The sequence below is a fragment of the Hyaena hyaena genome, unplaced genomic scaffold (genome assembly GCF_003009895.1).
Source record: "Hyaena hyaena isolate Hyena2069 unplaced genomic scaffold, ASM300989v1 scaffold_206, whole genome shotgun sequence".
Lineage (NCBI taxonomy): Eukaryota > Metazoa > Chordata > Mammalia > Carnivora > Hyaenidae > Hyaena > Hyaena hyaena.
Genome location: NW_024080840.1, coordinates 193006 through 213538, shown reverse-complemented (window position 1 = coordinate 213538; position 20533 = coordinate 193006). Strand labels below are relative to the sequence as shown.

Sequence of the window (20533 nt, the reverse complement as noted above, 5' to 3'; positions counted from 1 at the left end):
TTTTCCCAACATCATTTGTTAAGAAGGAGACTGTCCTTTCTCAAAACACTGTATATTCTTTGACCCTTTGTCAGAATATAATGGACCGTATAAGTGGGGGTTTATTTCTGGGCTCCCTATTCTGTTCCATTGGTCTAGATGTCTGCCCTTTATGGAATTACAATACCATTTTAATCACTATGACTTTTCAGGACAGTTTGAAATGAGGGAGCGTGATGCCTCCAGCTGTGTTCTTTCTCAAGATTGCTTTGGCTATTTGGGGTCTTTTGTGCTTCCATACAAATTTTAGGATTGCTTGTTCTAGTTCTCCGAAAAATGCTATTGGAATTTGATAGGGATTGCACTGAATCTGTAAATTGCTTTGGGTAGTGTGGTCAGTTTAACAATATTAATTTTTTTCTATCAATGAGCACAGAATATATTTCCATTTATTTGTGTCTTCTTCAATCCCTTTCATCAATGTCATATAGTTTTCAGCATGTACGTCTGGGTCAACTTTATTCCTAGGAATTTTATTCTTTTTGAAGCAGTTGTAAATGGGATTATTTTCTTACCTTTTCCATCACTTCATTATTCGCGTATAGTAATGCAATATATTTGTGTATATTGATTTTTGTATACTGCAACTTTATTGAATTTGGCTTTTAGTTCCTATCGTGTTTGGGGGCAGAGCCTTTAAGACTCGATATCTATTTATTATCTGAAAATAGTGGTAGTTGTACTTCTTCCTTTCCAATTGAATATCTTTTATTTTTTCTTGCCTAATTGTTCTGGTTAGGACTTCTAATACCATGTTCAATAAAAATGATGGGAGTGGGTACCCTGTGTTGTTTCTCATCTTAGAGAAAGATCTTTCAGCTTTGCAACATCGTATCTGATGTTAGCTGTGGGCTTGTCATATAGGAGCTTCATTATGTTGAGGTATGTTCCTTCTACACTCACTTTGTTGAGAGTTTTTATCAGATATGCATGTTGAATTGTGTCAAATGCCTTCTGTGCATATACTGAAATAGATACTTTTTATTCCTTTGTTTTTTTTAAAGTGGCAAATCCTATTAATTGATTTGTAGATGTTAAGTCAAACTTGCATCCCTAAAGTAAATCCTACTTGATTATGGTGTATGATCTTTTTATTTTTTATTTATTTTTATTTTTATTTTTTTTTAAAATATTTTTATTTATTTCTAGGAGAGAGAGAGAGAGAGAGACAGCGTGAGCAGGGGAGGGTCAGAGAGAGAGGGAGGCACAGACTCTGAAACAGGCTCCAGGCTCTGAACTGGCAGTCAACACAGAGCCAGACGCGGGGCTCGAACTCACGAACCACGAGATCATGACCTAAGTGAAAGTCGGATGCTTAACCGACTAAGCCACCCAGGCTCCCCGGTGTATGATCTTTTTAATGTGTTGTCAAATTCAGTTTGTTAATATTTTGTTGAGGATTTCTGCATCTGTGTCCATTAGGAATATTAACCCGTAATTTTCTTTTCAGTGGCATCCTTGTCTGATTTGTTATCACAGTAATGCTGGCTTCATAAAATGGGTTTGGAAGTATTCCAAACTCCTTTTTTGGGGGGAAGAATTAAAGAAAGATTAGTATTAAATCTTAAAATATTTCATAGAACTCATCAGTGAAGCAGTCTGGTTGTGGAGTTTTCTTTGTAGGGAGATTTTGGATTACTGATCCAACCTCTTTGCTTATAATTGTTCTGTTCAGATCTTCTTGTTTCTTCATGATTCAGTCTTGGTAAGTTGTATGTTTCTAGGAATTTATCCATTTCTTCTAGTTTGTCCAATTCGTTGGTATATAATTGCTCACAGTAGTCTTTTATGATCTTTTTGCTATCCTCCACTATTATTGTATTGCTATTTCTCGTTTTAGGTTTGTTAATATTTGCTTTATATATTTAAGTGCTTACATGTTGGGTGCATAAATATTTACATATGTTACATCCTCTCATTGGACTGATTCCTGTATCATTATGTAATGGCCTTCTTTGTCTCTTCTTACAGTATTTATTTTAAAATCTATTTTCTCTGATATAAATATAGCTACCTCAGGCTTTTGTTTTGATTTCCATTTGCATGGGATATCTCTTTCTATTACTTCATTTTCTGTATGTGTTCTTACACCTGAAGTGAGTTTCTTGTAGGCAGCATATAGTTTTGTCCTGTTTTCTTATCCATTCAGTCACTCTCTGACTCATGAATGAAGGAATTAGTCTGTATATATTTAAAGTAATCATTGATAGATATATACTTCTTGCCATTTTGTCATTGTTTTCTGGCTCTTTTGTAGTTTTCCTTTCTCTCTTGCTCTTTTCTTGTGTAATTTGATAATTTTCTGTAGTAGTATGCTTTGATTCTTTTCCTTTTCTTTTGTCTATTATATAGATTTTGTTTTGTGTTTACTGGGAGGCTTACATATAGCCTTAGGTAAGAACTTATTACCTAAAATAATCTATTTTAAGTTGATCACAACTTAAGTTTGAACAGATCCTAAGCTCTACATTCTACCTATCCCCTGCCACCCCCAATGCATGATTTGTTTTTGATATAACAATTTACTCCTATTTTAAAGCATGGTTTTATTTTTATTTTTGAGAGAGTGAGCAAGCAGGGGAGGGGCAGACAGAGGGGAACAGAGGATCTGAAGCAGACTGCATTGACAGCCCTGATGTGGGGCTCAAGCTCACGAATTGTGAAATCATGACCTGAGCCCAAGGCAGATATGTTCAACAGACTGAGCCACTCAGGTGCCCCACAATTTACATATCTTTATCTCAGGTATCCCTTAACTAGTTATTTTTGTTGTAGTTATCTTTACTACTTTTGTCTTCTAACCTTCATACTAGCTTTATAAGCGATGAATTCTCCATCTTTACCACATTAGATATTCTAAATTGTACCATGTATTTATGTCTGCACTGAACCTGACACAGGGTTCAATCTCACGAGCTGTGTGTGAGATCATGACCTGAGCCAAAATTTAGACTGAACTACCCGGCTCCCCCATTTCTTTTAAGGCCAATTTAGGTTTTGCTTGTCTGGAACACTCTTTATCTCTTCTTGAGTTATGAATGACAACATTGTTGTATAGTTTATTCTTTGTTGGAAGTTTGTTTTCTTTCAGCCCTCTGAATACATTATGCCACTCCCTTCTGACCTATAGTGTTTCTGATGAAAATGATGCAAATGTTGATCCATTTGATAGTGTCCTGTGTGTTCCTTAAGCTATCTTGATTTTGTGTGTGTTTTTCATTTTGTTGCCACTATGACTGTCTGAGCTCCACTGCCCTTTGAGTTAACTGATTCTTCTGCTTCATCTAGTCTGCTGTTGAACCTTTCTATTGTATTTTTTAGTTCATTTATTATATTCATCAGCTCTGTGACTTCCATCTCCTATATATTATTTAAAATATCCCTAGTGAAGCTCTCACTGCATTCATCCATTCTTCTCCCCAGTTTGGGGAGCATCTTTATAAACATTATTTTGAACTCTATATCAACTAAATCACGTACCTCCATTTCATTAGGAGCTTTTCCTGATATTTTATCTTGTTCTTTAATTCATAACATATTACTCTGTTTCTTCTTTTTCTTGACTCCCTGTGTTAGTTTCTCTGCATAAGATAAAACAGCCACCTTCCTAGTCTTGAAGGAGTGGTCTTGTGTAGGAGATGAGCCTGATAGTTCAGTCCTGTCCGAGGTCTTGGCTGTTTCTCAAATCTTTGATTGTCCAAGCAGCCTATTTTACTTGTAGTGAATCTCAAAAGTTCAGGGTGTGCCAAGAGCTGTCAGCACACACGTTCAGGATGATTGAGAGCCAGACCCTCAGACAGCATCTTTTAAATTATGCAAATATGCCCAGTCCTTTGAGACTACAAGCGTAAGTGCTGGTGGCTACCAGAGCCATGTGATCTAGAGTTGTCCCCTGGGCAGCAGTTATAAAAATCAGGAGACCAGACCAGTGTACAGGTTCCTTTCCTGGAGACACCAGCCATCTGGAGCAAGGCAGAGGTGGAATGTAATGATGGCATTCACCAGCTTCTGTCTCAGGAGTACAGGGTAGGTCCCTAAATGTGTGGCATACCAGAAGCCTGCCCCTCAGACCTCAGCTATGCAGGTACACAAATATGTACTAGGTTTTAATTGCTGTTATAACAAGTTATCATTTTTTAAATGTCATAACAGCACACCCATTTATTATCTCACAGTTCTGAAGGTCATATGCCCGGGCACAGTTGTTTACCTATTCCTCTGCTCCAGATTTTCAAGGGTGGAAACAAGGTATCACAGGTTGCATTTTTTCTGGAGGCTCCAGGGATGCTGAGGTCCCTGTTTCCTTGCCACCTGATGACTGGGAATTGTTGTTCTCCGTTCTAGAGGTTGTATATATTTCTTGTCTCATGGCTCCCTTCCTCATCTTCAAGCCAGTGACTATACGTCAACTCCCCACGACTTGAATCTAATTCTCTCTGCTTCCTTACACTGCATCCCTCTGACTGACTCTACCTTGCACTCATATGGGTAATTCAGGATAATCTCTTTATTATAAAGTTATTTGATAATAAATGGTAATTCCACATGCAAAGTACCTTCACAGCGGTGAATAGCATGGATAGGAATCCTAGGGAGACGCTTCAGAACTCTGCTACTACATTAACCCAAACCAGCTACTGTTGCTGCTGTATACTTTTAGTGGCAAGGTCCTAAAGCACTAGCTGTATTGAGTTTGTGCCTAAAGTTTTGCATGTGTTTTATGTGATAGAATCTCCATGACATTTCCTGGGCTTTCTCTCTCTCTCTCTCTCTTTTTAATGTTTTTTATTTCTTTCTGAGATAGAGCATGAACAGAGGAGGGTCAGAGAGAGAGGGAGACACAGAATCTGAAACAGGCTCCAGGCTCTGAGCTAGCTGTCAGCACAGAGCCCGACGCGGGGCTCGAACCCAAGAACCTTGAGATCATGACCTGAGTCGAAGTCAGACACTTAACCAACCCCATAGGCTTTCTCTTTTATACTAAACAGAATGGCTGGAATGATTCAAAGGGATGATATTGAAGATGAGGAAACAGGTATAGACATGTAGAGAGCTACACTAAAGTTATTTAGAATCAACATTAGAATTTAGTTGTCTTAGGGTCTGGGCCAAGGCTATTTCCTCCCTGTCTTGTACTCAGTTATTTACTTATTTATGCACTTAACGACTTATTCATCTATTGATCAAAGAGTTATCAATAACCTACACTATGATAGACATTTTGCTAGTTTTTTGAGCTGTAGGAAGTTTATAGACTTTGCCCCCATGGAACAAACTTTGCAGTGAGAATTACATACATCAAACAAATACTACAATAATTAGATATTTATAATTGATATGAACGTAAAGTAGAGGCTCCCATGCAAACTTATAATAAGAAGACCTAGCTTTGTTTAGAAAAATCAGAGGATGGAGAAGTAACATTTAAACTGAAGCCCAGATAACAAATACTAGCCAGGTGTAGATAATGATTAAGAATGGGGTAACATTAAAGCAGGGGGAAATGGCATGTGGAAAGTTCTAAGGCACAGAGCATAAAAGAAAAATCAGGGAAAGTCACTGTGGCTGGAAAATATGGGAGATATGAGTTTAGAGCGGTGGGGTAGATCAGATTGACCATGGCCTTGATGGCCATAGAAAGGTATTTCAGTTTTATCCAAAGGGTAATGGGAAGCCATGGGAAGGTCTTAAACGGTAGAGCCTCATGTGAGCTTTGAATTTTTAAAAAGAGCATTCTGGCTCCTGTGTGGAATAGATTGTAGGAAAAAGGTTGGAATATGTGGAGTTGTGATACAAGGGGGGCATTAGATGAGGCTAGAAAGGAAGTTTTGCAACAGTCTAGGTGAGAAGTACCTGGAGCCAGAAGTAGCTTGATTGGAATGGGGGTAGTAAAAGCGAAGGGCAGAAAATGAATCCGAGATCTATTTTGGAGGTAGAGAGGTCTTGACCTGTCAATGGGGCAGATGTGGGAATGGGAAGAGATGGTCTAGGTAATGCCTGGTTTCTCTCATGTGTGTGGCTCTTCTCATGACACAAGTCAGTGACAAATCATATTCTTAAACCTGACAAAAAAATTTACATTTTTGAATGTTTAGATTTTATTATAACAGTTATGATTCAAGTGGCAAGCAAGTCTTATGTAATACCACCTGGAAGGAATTTATGTTTTACCGGATTTATCAAAGGAACCCATGGAATTTGTATTATGTGATGACCTCAGCATCGCAGTGTTTCACTGTGCTCCCCATATCTCCATTCTATTTCTTTCTCATTTCATCTGGGGCTGGAAAATAAAAATAGTGGCTTCCCAGATAGAAAAAAAATAGCAGGAAAGGAGGCATTAGCATCATCATTTCTTAAGAGCCACTGCCTCATTCCCTTTAGGTCCATTCTAATTTCTTGTGCCCACATGGCCCTTTGGTTGCTATTCATTCTCATAATGATATTGATGTCCACTCCTGGCTTGGTCACAGAAAGTGCCACGTATGGTCGTGGTGTGTAGTCTTGGGTGGATGTTGCTCTATTCACAAGAGATAGGAGGGGCCCTGCCCCAGACCTCACCCGTTAAAGTATATAATCCTCATGTGAGCTCCGTGCTCATAGCCTGAAGGTTGCTTTCACAGACATCTTCCTTGGCTCTTGTATTTCTCCTGAAGATTCTGATATCAGATTGTTTAAATTGGGTTTAAATTAATCCCAGATCTTCCATTTATCAATGGCGTACCTTAGGCATTTACTTCATCTGCTTTCCCATTTGTAAAAAGAGGATGAAATCAGGTGATTCATGGTATTGAGTGGAATAGCCCATACAAAGCATTCAGCATAGAAGTTAGCACACAGGAAGTACTCCATAGGTGGGAGTTCTTATTGTTGTTTTCATCATTAGGGAAGAAAGGTGCTAGCATATCACTTGCTCTCCTTTTGCTCTTCTCTGGTAATGATTTGGAGGGCAAAGCGTTTTGTTTTGTTTTGTTTTGTTTTCTTAGAAGGAAGAGAATTCTGAGCAGCCCCTTGTCCCCAAGTATAGTCTTGCAAACAGGCCTTGCCAAATTTGTTGCTCTGGCCATGGGCATCACGGTGAAGAGAAGTGATGGGCTGCCTCCTCTCATGTGAGCTATTTTGACAGCTGAGCTCTGCTTGGTACCCTGTCCTTTCATTTAGCTGGCTCAGCGCAGGCATCCATCCTCTCAGGGCTGAAGCAAATATGGTCTCCTTAGCATTTTGTCTGAATGAATGCTTTACACAAATATGTTGGCAGGAGGCCATGAGTTGACTTAATGAGGTCCTTGAGCAGGTCATCTAGCCTCTCTGAAAAGAGGGTTGATGACTCTGTCAAGGGGATAGAAGGAGGGCAGCAGCCCCTGGATAGTATTTTGTATGTTGACCTCCATTGTCTTTCTGTCCTCTGCTTCCAGCCGCCCACTCTGCCCCTCCTTGTCGTCTCTGTCCACAGGCCCTTTAATGGTTTTGTGCCCTTTGAACTGGGTCTCTCTCTCAAGCATCCTTCTTCAACATCCTTGCCTTCACGGACTTCCAAATTCCTGCGTATCCTTCAAGACTCCGGTCAAGTGCCATTTCTTACCTAAGCCTTTTATTCGTTCGTTCTGCAAACACTTATCAGGCAAGGAAGGCGCTGTGCCACCCCCGCAGGCTAAGGTCCTGAATACGATGGACAAAGCCCAGCTTTCACGGTGCTGACGTTCCACTGGGAGAGACTGACAGCAGACAAGTAAATGAGCCATAGAATGTCCTGTTGTGTTAAGTGTTATGAAAAGCCCAGGAAATGTGGGCAGGTCTGGGGTGAGTGGTGGAGGGAACTGCTTTCCGAGCGAGCGGTTTTTGAACTAAGACCTGCAGAAGAAGAAGAAACCAGCCGTGTGAATAGCAGGGGTCTTGAGGCACAAACATGCAGGTTTTGTTGGAAGAACAAAAAGCTGGTATGCCTGGGGCCTGATAAGTAGGGGGAAGCGGCAGAAGAGAAAGATCTCAGGTTAGGAGTTCAGATTTGATTTTGAGTGAAATAGGAAGAAAGAGGTGAAAACCGATTTTGTGTTTGTACCGGCAACTCCGCTATCCCTGTGGAGAGTGGATGGGGCAGGAGAGAAAAAGAAAGGAGGGGGGAGAAACACGGAGCCTAGTTAGGAGGCTCCTGCTAGAGTCCTGGACAGAGACAATGGTGGCTTGACCCACAATTACAACTCTGCACTATGTAGAGATCTATTGTAATGGTGTGATTAATGGGGCTCTGCTAATGGATTGGACAAAAATAGGAAGAGTTACTAGGTTTTGGATTAGAGCAACTGGGTGGCTGGGTTGTAATACCATTAATGGGGTGGGAAACATTTGGTGACAATATTAAGGGGATTCAGGAATCTGAAGTCTGTTTTGGACGTGTTAATTTTGAGATGCCTGTTAGCTCTCTGAAGGGAAATGTCAACTAGCTATTTGGAGCTACAGGTAGCAAACTTGAGGGAAGACGTGAGGAATATATATAAATCTCACTTCCCACCCCCAGCATGCATAGTGATTTTCTCCCTCCTTTGCAGAGTTATATTAAGATCCCAACAGATCATAGGTTTTCCTGCCTCTATAGGACCCACTTCATGCCAAATATATTAAAGTTACCTTTATCCTACATCAAATTTAATTATATTTGGTCCCTTTTTTAATGCTTATTTATCTTTGAGAGACAGAGAGAGTGAGCAAGCGAGGGGGGAGGGGCAGAGAGGGAGACACAGAATCCGAAGCAGGCTCTAGGCTCTGAGCTGTCGGCACAGAGCCTGACATGGGCTTGAATTCGCGGATGGCGAGATCATGACCTGAGCCGAAGTTGGATGCTTAACCAACTAAGCCATGTAGGTGCCCCAAGGTAATTGTATTTTTAAAGGAGCATGCTAGTTCTGGGTGCCCCAAGAAAGCTTGTAATGCAACAGTGTGGACCCTTTCAGACTTAACTGGTAAAAGTGAGCTTGCTCCTCTGGACTCCCCCACAATATGTTTATTTCCTTTTTAAGGCACCTAAATAGCTTCATATTATAATTGTGTTTTTCTGTCTGTGATCCCCATTAGACTGTAAGCTTGTAGGGGGCAGGAAGGACCACAGGGACTTATTATTTTTGGAAGCAATTAAGTTGAGCTCATAAAGAGAAAAAGCTATGTCCAGGGATCCACTGTGTCTTCTACCTGCGTTTGAGAAAGGGCCCTTAACCCCTGCCTTGTGGTGGATGTAATACGGACGTTCGAAAGGAGACAGTGTTGTGCAGAAGGCTGATGTCGTGGGCTCCATTCCCAGCCACACCCTTTAATAGCTGTGAATCTTCCTAGTTCATCTCCATAGGCCTCTGAGTTTGTGTGGGCCAAATTAAAGCCACTTATGAAATAACTCTTAGTTCTACTAAAAGGAAAACTGTGTCAGCCTTCCAGTATATTCTTAAAATAACATATTCTTTCTTAAAATAACAACAACAAAAAAGATCATACTGTTTAGGCCTCAGGAAACGTTTCTGGGAAGTCTTCAAAGTGGGGATGCAAAATATCTTGGATCGATTGATACCTGGCTTTGAGAAAGCAACAATTGCCCTCAAATAGGGCTCCTTTAGACAGAAGACCTTGTAAGGAAATGCTTCAGTAAGAAGACAAGTCTCCTCCTAAGTCCTTCACAGTTAGAGGGGAAAGGAATGGCGAGGACTCCCTGTTCCTAGACTGGCCCTCTGAGACCTGGGGATGCTGTGTAACTGTATCCTTCTTGCCCGAGATCAACTCTGGGACAGATCTTCACCTCTCATGGTGAAGGAGGGACATGAATACATACATTACAGTCCCACTTCTAGTTGGAGCCCTGGTGAAATTAAGTCCATCTGGGCTATACGCTACTAAATTTGTCAGTAGCTCCAAAGTATTCTGCCAAGAACTTCAGATGTTATGGGTTTGTAACAGCAACAACAACAATATCTGGACATGGGTGCCAACCAGAAGTAGGTTTATACTTTCTGTCATTGACATATACTGATTTGGCGCCCAGGGCCCAGCTTAGGCCAGGTGAGGTCAAGCTGCGCCTGGCCTTTGAGTCCCCCTCTACCATTTTGTATCAGAGGATGGAAGGACAGAGCGTTAAGCTGGCTGGGCCATAGTTTAACGTTGCCTCCTATTTTCTCCATATCCACCCAACTGCCAACTGTCATTGCTCTTTGCATGAAACCAAATGATGATATGAAAGGAGTTAATAATACACGCCTACTTATATTTTAGTGCTTGATAGCCACTTAAAACTCAGTTGGCTGGTGCCTCAAAGTGAAGAGTAGACAGTTGGGTGGAAAACAAGGAGTCTGACGGGAGAGATCAACAGCATGCTAAGCCCCCTTAACACTGGGGTGAAAAGCGAGACAAGTCTGAGCAATCTCCCGATGGATACTGGTGATTAGCAAGGTCTGCCACAGGTGTGGGGCTGAGGATGGGCACATGACTCATTTTTCAGAAAGTGTAGAAATGTAGATCCTTCCTGACTAACCCATCAAATGTTGGACCACTGTTAATGGAGAAATGTAGCAATTAGATGAAGCCATTAAAATAGGTGACTTGCTTCCCTGAACCATCTCTTCTATAGGAAGTTCGCTGATAGAACATTCCTCCTGCCCAGCTAAGCCTCAGGAATAGCTTCCAAGAACCAATCCGAGTTTCACCGACTCTAGGAAATTTACCCTGATCAGTTCAGTTCAAAGGAATTTCTGCCTGTCTGAACTTAGTAACTTAGTGTCCCATTCATCTAAGATTTAGAGTTTACTATTGAATGTTAACTGTCTCACTGTTAAATTTTATTTAAATTGTTCTGTCTGGTTATATAATCCCAATTTATTTCAAGCCCGTTGGCCTCAGCTTTCTTGTTCGTAAACAGAAGGTAATGATCACGTGTAAACAGGGCATAACTCTACTTGAGAGTTTTTTGTGAGAGTTAAGAAAATTTGCTTCAGTATGCAGACACTCTATACTCCCACCCTGGGCGGTACGTAGTAAGTGTTCAATAAAATTCATTCCCTCCCACCACCCCACCGTTCCAATTGTGGGATTTCATGACAGCAGAGAGGTTTTCTTTTACACTGTTTTGTATCCCAAGATCATCAGAGCTAACTGGAGCTTACTTTGGATGTTGTTTTCACTCATGTCTCCTTTCTCTTCCCAAAAGGCAGGGCATTGAAATTTCAAAGCTAGGGTCTACATTTCAAAGCTAGGAAGATTCATGAAGATCTGTGATCCATGATGGTTCTGTGCGAACTATATACTCTCACCCTGTGGCATGTACTGGAGATGTATTTTAGGCTAAGTTATCTTCTAGGCTTCCTGGGCTACAGCCATTGTCAAGTTTACATAGAATATCAGAAAATTGAGCCAGGCCTTCTCCCCTTTCAAATCTTCAAATTCCCCACCTACTTGTGCCCAGCCCCTGGGTCCTCACCCCACCATACACACACTGGTGAGTGTGCAGTAGTCCATACCCCAGGGGAAATTGAGGGAAAGAGTGTGCCTAGATGGCCCACACAATCTGCTAAAAAGCACACCAAGTTCTTACAGTTCCCCTTCCCCCCAAATGACTTCCTAAAAGTGGGATTTAACATCCACTCAGGACCAAGTCTAATCTCTTCCTTTCTCAAACTGCTATTACTTTCTCTCTCCTTTACAACTCCTTCCTCTGCTTACCCTTTCTTTTCTGACTTTTAGATGATCCATCGCTTCCATCCTTTATATTCAGGTTCTATGTGGAAACGGAAGTTTCTCCTTATCTCACCCTTTCAGAGATATTTACACATGGGTATGAACAGATCAGATAAACAGGAACTTAGGTTAATTTAATAGAAAAAATAAAATATGGAATAACATTGATTTGGGCCAGTATCAATTACAACCATTCTACTATATTTTACAAAAAAACAACTGAACATTTTACACATGTACAGTATTTTTCAGTAAAAGTGGATTTGGATTTAACAGTGGATCACTAATTAAAAATAAAAAGACAAAAGAAAACAGAAGATAGGACTTTTGTCTCTAGAAGGTTAGAGCATTTGTTACGTCTCCAAACTTTGTACTATCCATTCCATATATCTCATTATGAATATATATATTTATACATAATATATAACATTAACTTAAACTTTGAAAGCATTATGTTCTAGTTAATAATATTCTGTAGATAAACGAGGCAGTAACACACTAGTAGTTAAACCAGTATTTCCATGATGTGCGCCTGCATGGTCGGTGGGAAATGGAACACACAATGGTGGACCCCAGTGAATTTGGCTGTCATTTTGATGGTTATTTGTCTAAGAACAAAGACATGGTTTTTATCTTTCCTAGCATAGTAACTCTGTGCCTCAAATAGTATGGGCTGGTTCAGTAAAATGGATTCCTTTGCAGGCAAATCTGGTTTGGCCATCTGCCTGATCTTGCTTTAGGCTTGCACTTACATTTGTCCATTTAGAGACTGTGCCTTTAAATGGAAGGCTCTGTACCCCCTACCCCGGATTGACTTATTTTCTTCAGGTCAGAAGGACCTGCAGTGTTTGGAAAATGAAAGTTGGTTGGCAAAATCAGTTGATTCCCTAGTTACTTGTGAATCACTATGTGACTCACTATCACCACAATACTGTTAAGAGGGTCATTAGACTATAATTAATCACCTATGGTCAGATGATGACTTTGATGTCTAGGAATGAATATTTTCAAGGTCGGCTTTTTACTCATTTGTTGTTTGGGTGGGGACCTTCTCATTCATGTCCTAGCTCCTTTCCCAAATAATCTATATTCATATCATCCCTGTTATCAGCTGTGAGGCTAGTGATATCTTGGAAGGGAGGCTGTCCAAAGCAGAAAGCCTGCAAGATGGCTGGTCACTCCCAAAGGAAATGAGGTCACCAAGGGGGCTTTGATGTGAAAAATGAAGAACCTTGACAGGAACCTATCCTCCCCTAAACAGAGAAACTCAGAATTGGTTAAAAGATCTATCCAGCATCATTTCTAACCACTGATCCAAAGTAGTTTTCACAAAACTCAGTCTGCTAGATTCCAGGATGTGTTCAGGAGCTGTAGAAAACCGGTGAGACGATTTCCAAGAAAACAGTCGATCTCCTTGACACCCAGTGGACAGATGTATCATAGCACAGTTATAGGAGGGACAGAGGAGTGGGAAATAACAGAACCAGGAGGGTACAATCATGCCACCCATATTCAATTTCCAGTTTTATTTTCTTAAAATGACAAAATGATAACACTTCTAAGAAGCACCATTGAAAAACATTGCCCGGCCAACTTGAGCACGAGCTTAAATATTATTTAAATAATTCCATTTCTTACAAAATACAGGACCTTTTAGAAACTTTAGACTCCAGGAAGACATTTCCCGCATCCTATCCAAAATGTTTCCCATCACAACAAATGGAATTTCTGATGGCCTTTAAAAAAAAATGCTACGGGGGATAATGGCCAGATAGCACCAAGAGCTTGTGCAGGGGTCCACAAAGCGAACACTCCAGATTGCGGGGGAGCCGGATCAGTCTCAGCTATTTTGTGTAACTTTGCTTTCTGTCTGTCACCAATCTGATTATCGAGAGTGATCCCATTTGACCAGCTGTGTGTAAAATAACCCAATCTGCAATGGAAAAGCCAGTAGCAGCAAGTCTATCTGATGAAACCAGTGGAGCAGACTTATCAAGTGAGTCAAATGCCTATAACCACATAACACACGGAGTGAGTTACATGTGGAAAAGTATCAATGTTCAACTGTGAAAAACTAAGACAAAACGACACTGAACACAACTCCGCAGGATGTTCTGAATGCCCTTAGGTCCAGTTTTCTGCCATTTCCCCCCACGGTGGACTCAAGCATGAGAAATGACAGATGCAAGAGCTTTCTCTTTGATTTCGATCTATGTCTGCTCTTGTGATATTTTTGAAAGGTATTTTTAGGCATCTCAAAGGGGAAACAAGCAAGTAAATGCAAAGGGTAAAAAAAAAAAAAAAAAAAGGATCTTCAAAACCAGGGCAGGAAATCAAATCATTACTTTAACGTCAAATTTTGGCATCAAATGCTTTGGTCATACAATACTGTCTCTATGCTTCTGGCTGTTTAGCACTAAACACCCAGTTATAAAAGGTAGGCTTGTTGTAGGTTTATTTTTTTTTTCCATTTAAGTTCTGACAAAACAGTTCACCATCTCCCTGCACAAATTTGAGAGAGAGAGAAAAAGAGAGCAAAAAAGAGAGAGGTGGCTTGCTTTTTTTTTTTTGCTTGTTTTTTTTTTCTTTTTAATAATAATACGGAGTAATCTATAAGTCTACAGGAACAAAGAAATCTAGGACGCAGCTCAGCCTTGGAATGTACATGTTTTGCAGCAAAGTTGTTGAAGAACCTTCCGTTGGCATAGATTGTTCTTTTTCACTAGCATACAGAAGCCTCCTTCGGCCCAGGATTCTTCCGTTGCTTTTCCAGGAAGTCAGCAAGACAGAGGGGGAGTTGAGGATGAGAGCAGCATGATGCACACACGGAAGAAGGTTGTGATTGGCCAGAGAGGCAGATTGGGGAGTGGAAGAGATCACATTGAGGAACAGTCAACAAGGAGGAAATGTGGTCCACTCAAAGTGATTTCAGTCAACACCATTGTTTTTCAAGCAGAGAGATTGCAGTCCAATGGTGAATGTGATTGGTGCCCGTTTATGAAAGGGGGGAAAAAAAAGTTAGAAAAAAGAATAAATTAGAAATCAATAATAACATAAGCAAGGACTTTTTTCTTCTCAGAATTACCCAGAGCAGAGAGTATACAAGTCATTTATACGATATTTCACTGAATCTAAGACACTGGATTTAAGATGCACTGCTATTTTAAGTACTCCCAAGAAGAAAACATACTTCTTATTACATTCTTATCAATTAGAATATTAATTTTATCCTTTGTGAAATGTTGGTTAAATATTAGTTCTAGAACTATGCTGTTGTGTTTCTGTGTTATTAGCAAAAATTCTTCCATTGAATATTAAAAAATCGTTTCATTTTTTGAGGCGCTTTGGAACTCCCATTAAAGTCAACATGAGAAGTAGTAACCACGTGCCTAACTCAGTTGACTAGACCTTACTGTGACTAAGTCAAGAGGCAATGACAACTATGTCACATCAGCCTACTGGTCAAAAGCAGTTGTAAGCTGCCATAAATTATAAGATGCATCTGATTTCAGAGATGTTAAAATGTAAAGAAAAAAAAAGCATGTCTTAGAATCATTGAAATATGACAGTTGAGAGAGAATAAATCACAAATCCCTAAATGCAATCGCTGCATGATTTCAGAAGCTGTGAGCCATGAGTGACCTCATTATTTAGCTGACCTGAAAATGGACTCCATACAAATGATGCTTCTTCGTTTCCTACTCTTGCCCACGATCCTGACACCCCAGTCCTACCAAAGTGCTGTTTAGCAGAACGTATCCCGTGTTTACCATGGTTTAGAGAAGGCAGTGAAAGCATCACAAATGTGGCAATGCCCGGTCGCAAGCGATCAGGGGTCTTCCTCTGTTTTCCGTTACTAACTTAAAAATTCTGGTCCCATCCAGCTATAGGGGAGCCATGTTGTAAAGTAAAAAGTGATACATGGTTCCCGGGGTGCCCTCACCCCAACCCTCTGTCCCTGTGTTGTGTGAGCCCGAGTGGGTCTGGCCTAACTCGTGTTGGACCCATCCTACAGTCAACAAGCTATGAAGACACAAAGTCACCTATGACGCTCTGTGGAAATGAGACCATCAATCATGTTCTATAGGTGCCATCATGTGCCTCGTTCTTTTTGACACCTTTTTGAAATTCCTAATAGGAAGTTTTAGAATCACCATACAAGGTCAAATGTATTAGCCTCCTCATGTTTACAGATGAGGGAGGTGAGGCCCGGAGTAGTTTATCACCTGCCCAAGATCTGGAGCCCAAAAATGAATGACAGTATTCTGATCTCTGAATCCACATTCTCCCAAACAGAGCACTGTTGTGCCTCTTGTGAAATTTCTAGAAAAAGGCCCATTTCAAGGAAGGCAAATAGTAAACCAAGGGAAGTGCTCTTGTCTGGGAAGACTGTTCCCAATGCATACTTTTAAATTTTATTTTTCTGTTTCTGTAACAATCCACAGATATTTAAAAATAACGATGGTTCACAACACTTTCTATGTCATTGAGATGCATGTCTGCATAAAGTGCAAGCTCCAATTTTAGGGCCCCCTCCATGTGAATTATACCAAATTGAAGTTCACAAAATGCTAAAGTTGGAATAATTTAAATGTCTTCATTTATAAATGGGGAAACTGAGGGTAGAATACGGAGGGGACTTGGCATTTGTGAAGTTGTCAGGGCGAATGGAATAGCAAGACGTCCCCAAACCTCACTGCATGTTAGAAACACTTCAGAAGCTTCTAAAAATATCCACGCTTACTTAGATGGCACCCCAAAATCAATTTACTATGAATCTTTGGAGGAGGTGTGTGGTCGAGAACCACATGTGCAAAGAGAGGAAAAATGAACCGACATTTGAAATCTTAAGTTCTATACTTGGTTCTGTCATTAATTCCTTACCCCACGGGCTTAATGAAGTATTCAGATACCATGTGATCATTACTCATGTATCAAAATCTTAAATGATCCCAATCAAAGGAATGGCAATAAACTGGGATCGTCCCATGATAGAATTTTATGCTGTCATTAGAACTGAAGTGTCTGAGGACTTTGTAAAAACACAGGATAACGTTTATGTCTAATGCTTCATACAAAACACAGGATACAAACCTCTACAGACATGGTATTTAAAAAATCAGATCAAAAGCACATATGGCAGAAGATGGAAAGAAATACATGGAAAAACTAGCTGAAAAAGATTGCATTTTATATTCTAACTATATGACATTCTGGAAAAGATAAATCTATGGAGACAGTAAAAAAAAATTGAGTAGGTTCCGGGGGGGGGGGGGGGGGGGGGGGGGGGGGGGGGGGGGGGAAGAGGGGGGTGGGGNGGGGGGGGGGGGGGGGGGGGGGGGGGGGGGAAGGATGGAGGGATGGAGGGATGGAAAGGCAGAGCACAGGGGGTTTTTAGGGCAGTGAAGGTGTCCTGTGGGGTACTCTAATGGTGGATACAGGTCCTTATAGAGTTGTCCAAACTCCTAGAATGTACAACACCAAGAATGAACCCTAATGTCAACTATGGACTTTGGGTGATAGTGCTATGTCAGGGAAGGTTCATTGATTATACCAAATGTAACCACTCTGGTAGAGGAGGCTGATGTAATGGGGGAAGGTGTGTGTGTGTGTGTGTGTGTGTGTGTGTGTGTGTGTGTATGTGTGTGTCCCCGTGTCCGTGTCCGTCATGGGCCAGGGAGTCAGGGCATACATCAGATCTCTCCGTACTTTCTGCTTAATTTTGCTGTGAGTCTAAAACTCTAAAGTTAAAAAAAAACAAACCCACAAAGTTTGCTAACTGAAAACCTCTAACTGGTACCCTCCTGGCCAATAGAAATATAGGTGATTTATTTCTTCTTTTAATTAAAAGAAATGACCCAAAACCCAAACCCACTGAAGGTGTAAGTTGAAGACGAATGAATGCCAGCATGATACTGGGCGTGTTCTATGTGACTCATGCTTGGTAGTTTCTTTAAGTGGAACTGTATTAGATCTCAACGTAAAAAGATGACCCTTAGCTCAGAGGATCAAACTGAGCAGTTCGTACTCACCGTCCTTGCAGATGGCTCCCATCTGACACGTCCCGAGGTCTAAGAGATACCCACTAGGGCAGCTGGTGCAGTTCTTGAACCCCGGGCCATTGCATGTCAAACAGCTGGGATCACATCTATGGGGAAGATGTGTAATTGGTTATCCTTTCACACACTGGTTATGAAAAAAGATGTTAGCCATCAGCCTCTCAATGATGTTTTAATTTTTTTTAATGTTTATTTTTGAGAGAGAGAGAGACCGAATGTCAATGGGGGAGGGGCAGACAGAGAGAGAATGAAAGAGACACAGAATCAAAACAGGCTCCAGGGTTTGAGCTGTCAGCACAGAGCCCGAAGAGGGGCTCAAACTCAGGAACAGCAAGATCATGACCTAGGTTGAAGACAGACGCTTAAATGACTGAGCCACCCGGGGGCCCTAGCTCTTAATGACATTTTAAACTTTGACCGTGACACAGAATCTTTTTCTTACTGTGATTGCTATGTCTGATGACATTAAAGAAAGCCTAGCCAGGGAGATTGTGTGATTTTCTTATTTATTTTTATTTTTGTTTATTTATTTATTTATTTTTGAGAGAGTGAGAGAGAGAGAGAGAGAGAGAGAGAGAGAAGGTACAAGTGAGCAAAGGGTGGAGACAGACAGAATTCCAGGAGGGGCAGAGAGAGAGAGAGAAGGGGGCTCACCCAAAGCAGAGCTCGAACTCACCTGACGTGGGGCTCAAACTCATGAACCGTAAGATCATGACCTGAGCCCAATTCAGATGCTTAATGACTGAACCACCCAGGTGCCCTGGATTGTGTGATTTTAAATGGGAGGATGCAGGTACTTGGAACAGAAATATTACCTTAAAGGTTTCAAGTGCTCCTGAGACCAAACCCCAAAAATATTAAATGTAAGTTGGGTTAAAGCCATGGGGCGGTGTTCATAGGTCGATGTCGGAACCTCACTTGATTAAATAATTCTGGAGGTGGTCAAAGAAGGACCCCAGGAACCGAGTGCTAGGGCTGAAGAAGGTGGATCTGCTTACTTTTTGCAGGATTTGTATCCGTTCTCTGCAGAGTGGTCGAAGTAATAGCTGATGCTACAGGTCTGCACGCACCTGCCATCCTCCATGAAGTAGCCCTCAGTGCAGTTAATACACCCGGTGGCGCCCGCCCCTGAAAAGCAAGACAAAGGCAGCAAACAAAAACAAAACCTCAGACGAGGCTGCATGACGGGCTGCTTCTTGCATCGTGTGTGAAAACAGCATTGACCTGTTGTCATTTTCAGAGTTCCAATTTAACAGTTGCGCTTTTTCTTCCATTCTTTGGGAAGAACCCACTCCCGTTTTTAAATTGAAACTAAACACTCCCATTTGCCAAAAACATCACATCTCTTTAAAAAGAGGAGATCTCACTGGGATATTTAAGCATCTCGAGGAGGGCAGAATGCAGATGAAGGACTCTGCATGAGAATACGTGCATGAGTATTGGAAGAGACGGACTTTAAAGATATGCAGTGGGTGTGTATGGGTGATGGCTAAGAACAAACGGACAAGAGCCAAATCAGAGCCAGAGGAGTGAGCAAAAAGATGGGGACAAGGTACCAGCACAGGTGGCGCAGAAGCGGTGGCAGGGCTGACAATCCTGGCCGTTGAAGTACTGCCCATCCTCACAGGTGATGGAGCACCGCGACCCCTGCAGGCTGAAGACACAGACACAGAGGCTGGGATCAAGGCACCGAGGTAGACTCCCCAGGTCCATATACAACAAATACAGGTTCCCTCCCCCCAGAGACTGGTGGTTTGGCAAAGCTTCAAAGCAGGGGAAATAGCCTGTACCCTGCTTCCCCCGCCCCCCCACCCCATGCCTCTACTGATGTCTGTAGCCTCTACATGTGCTGCAAGTTCTGTGGACATTTTTCTGAATTGTTAGACGGGCTGACACGTTCCCTCTTTGTTCCACAGCGTACAACCTGGATATTCTTAAAAGTATTTTGTGGCCAAAATCGTTACCTAACATGTCTGACAGCTCTGATACCCAGGCGTACTACATAATAAGTTCAAAAGTTGTTTTGTCGGGGCGCGTGGGTAGCTCAGTCAGGTGAGCATCTGACTTTGGATTTCGGCTCAGGTCAGGATCTCACGATTCGTGAGTTCGAGCCCCACATCGGGCTCTGTGCTGATGGTAGGATGAATTACAACTGCATAGAAGGGCATAATGATCTCTGACCAGCCCACACTTCCAGGAGTAGCTATTTGTGTGTGTATTTGTTTCGGATTTTTTAGTTCTTCTACTGGTTCTCATCAGAACAACACAATCTGATTATGCTTTGCCTCTATTTCTTGACTTAAATTCTAATGAATAATTTAGTAAAATGACCTCCCTATACTGTAGATTCCCCAAACACCCCAACTTTTCTTAGTTATATTATTACTTCCAGATGTTATCTGTACTGTATTTTCTCTATGTAGCACTCTTAGAATCTATTTAATTGCCAGAATGTTGAATGAGGAATCCATAGTTTTTCTCCCTTCTAATTTCTATCACTTATGATACTTTGCTTAGTGTACAGGTTAGTTCTTTTTTTTTAAATTTTTAATGTTTTTTATTTATTTCTGAGAGAGAGAGAGAGAGAGAGAGAGAGAGAGAGGGAGACAGTGTGAGCAGGGGAGGGTCAGAGAGAGAGGGAGGTACAGAATCTGAAGCAGGCTCCAGGCTCTGAGCTAGCTGTCAGCACAGAGCCCGACACGGGGCTTGAACCCACAAACCGTGAGATC

At 41.4% G+C, this 20533-nt stretch overlaps 1 protein-coding gene across 1 annotated transcript in view; it reads right to left on the bottom strand.

The window, feature by feature from the left end:
* Positions 1–20533, bottom strand: part of PCSK5 (proprotein convertase subtilisin/kexin type 5) — a 336435-nt gene that overhangs the window by 137627 nt on the left and 178275 nt on the right. The window contains exons 16-18 of the mRNA XM_039242170.1: positions 19361–19458; positions 18803–18932; positions 17778–17893 (exon numbers count right to left, since the gene is read on the bottom strand). Of these exons, the coding sequence (XP_039098101.1) occupies positions 17778–17893; positions 18803–18932; positions 19361–19458 (344 nt within the window). The remainder of the gene's footprint in view (positions 1–17777; positions 17894–18802; positions 18933–19360; positions 19459–20533) is intronic.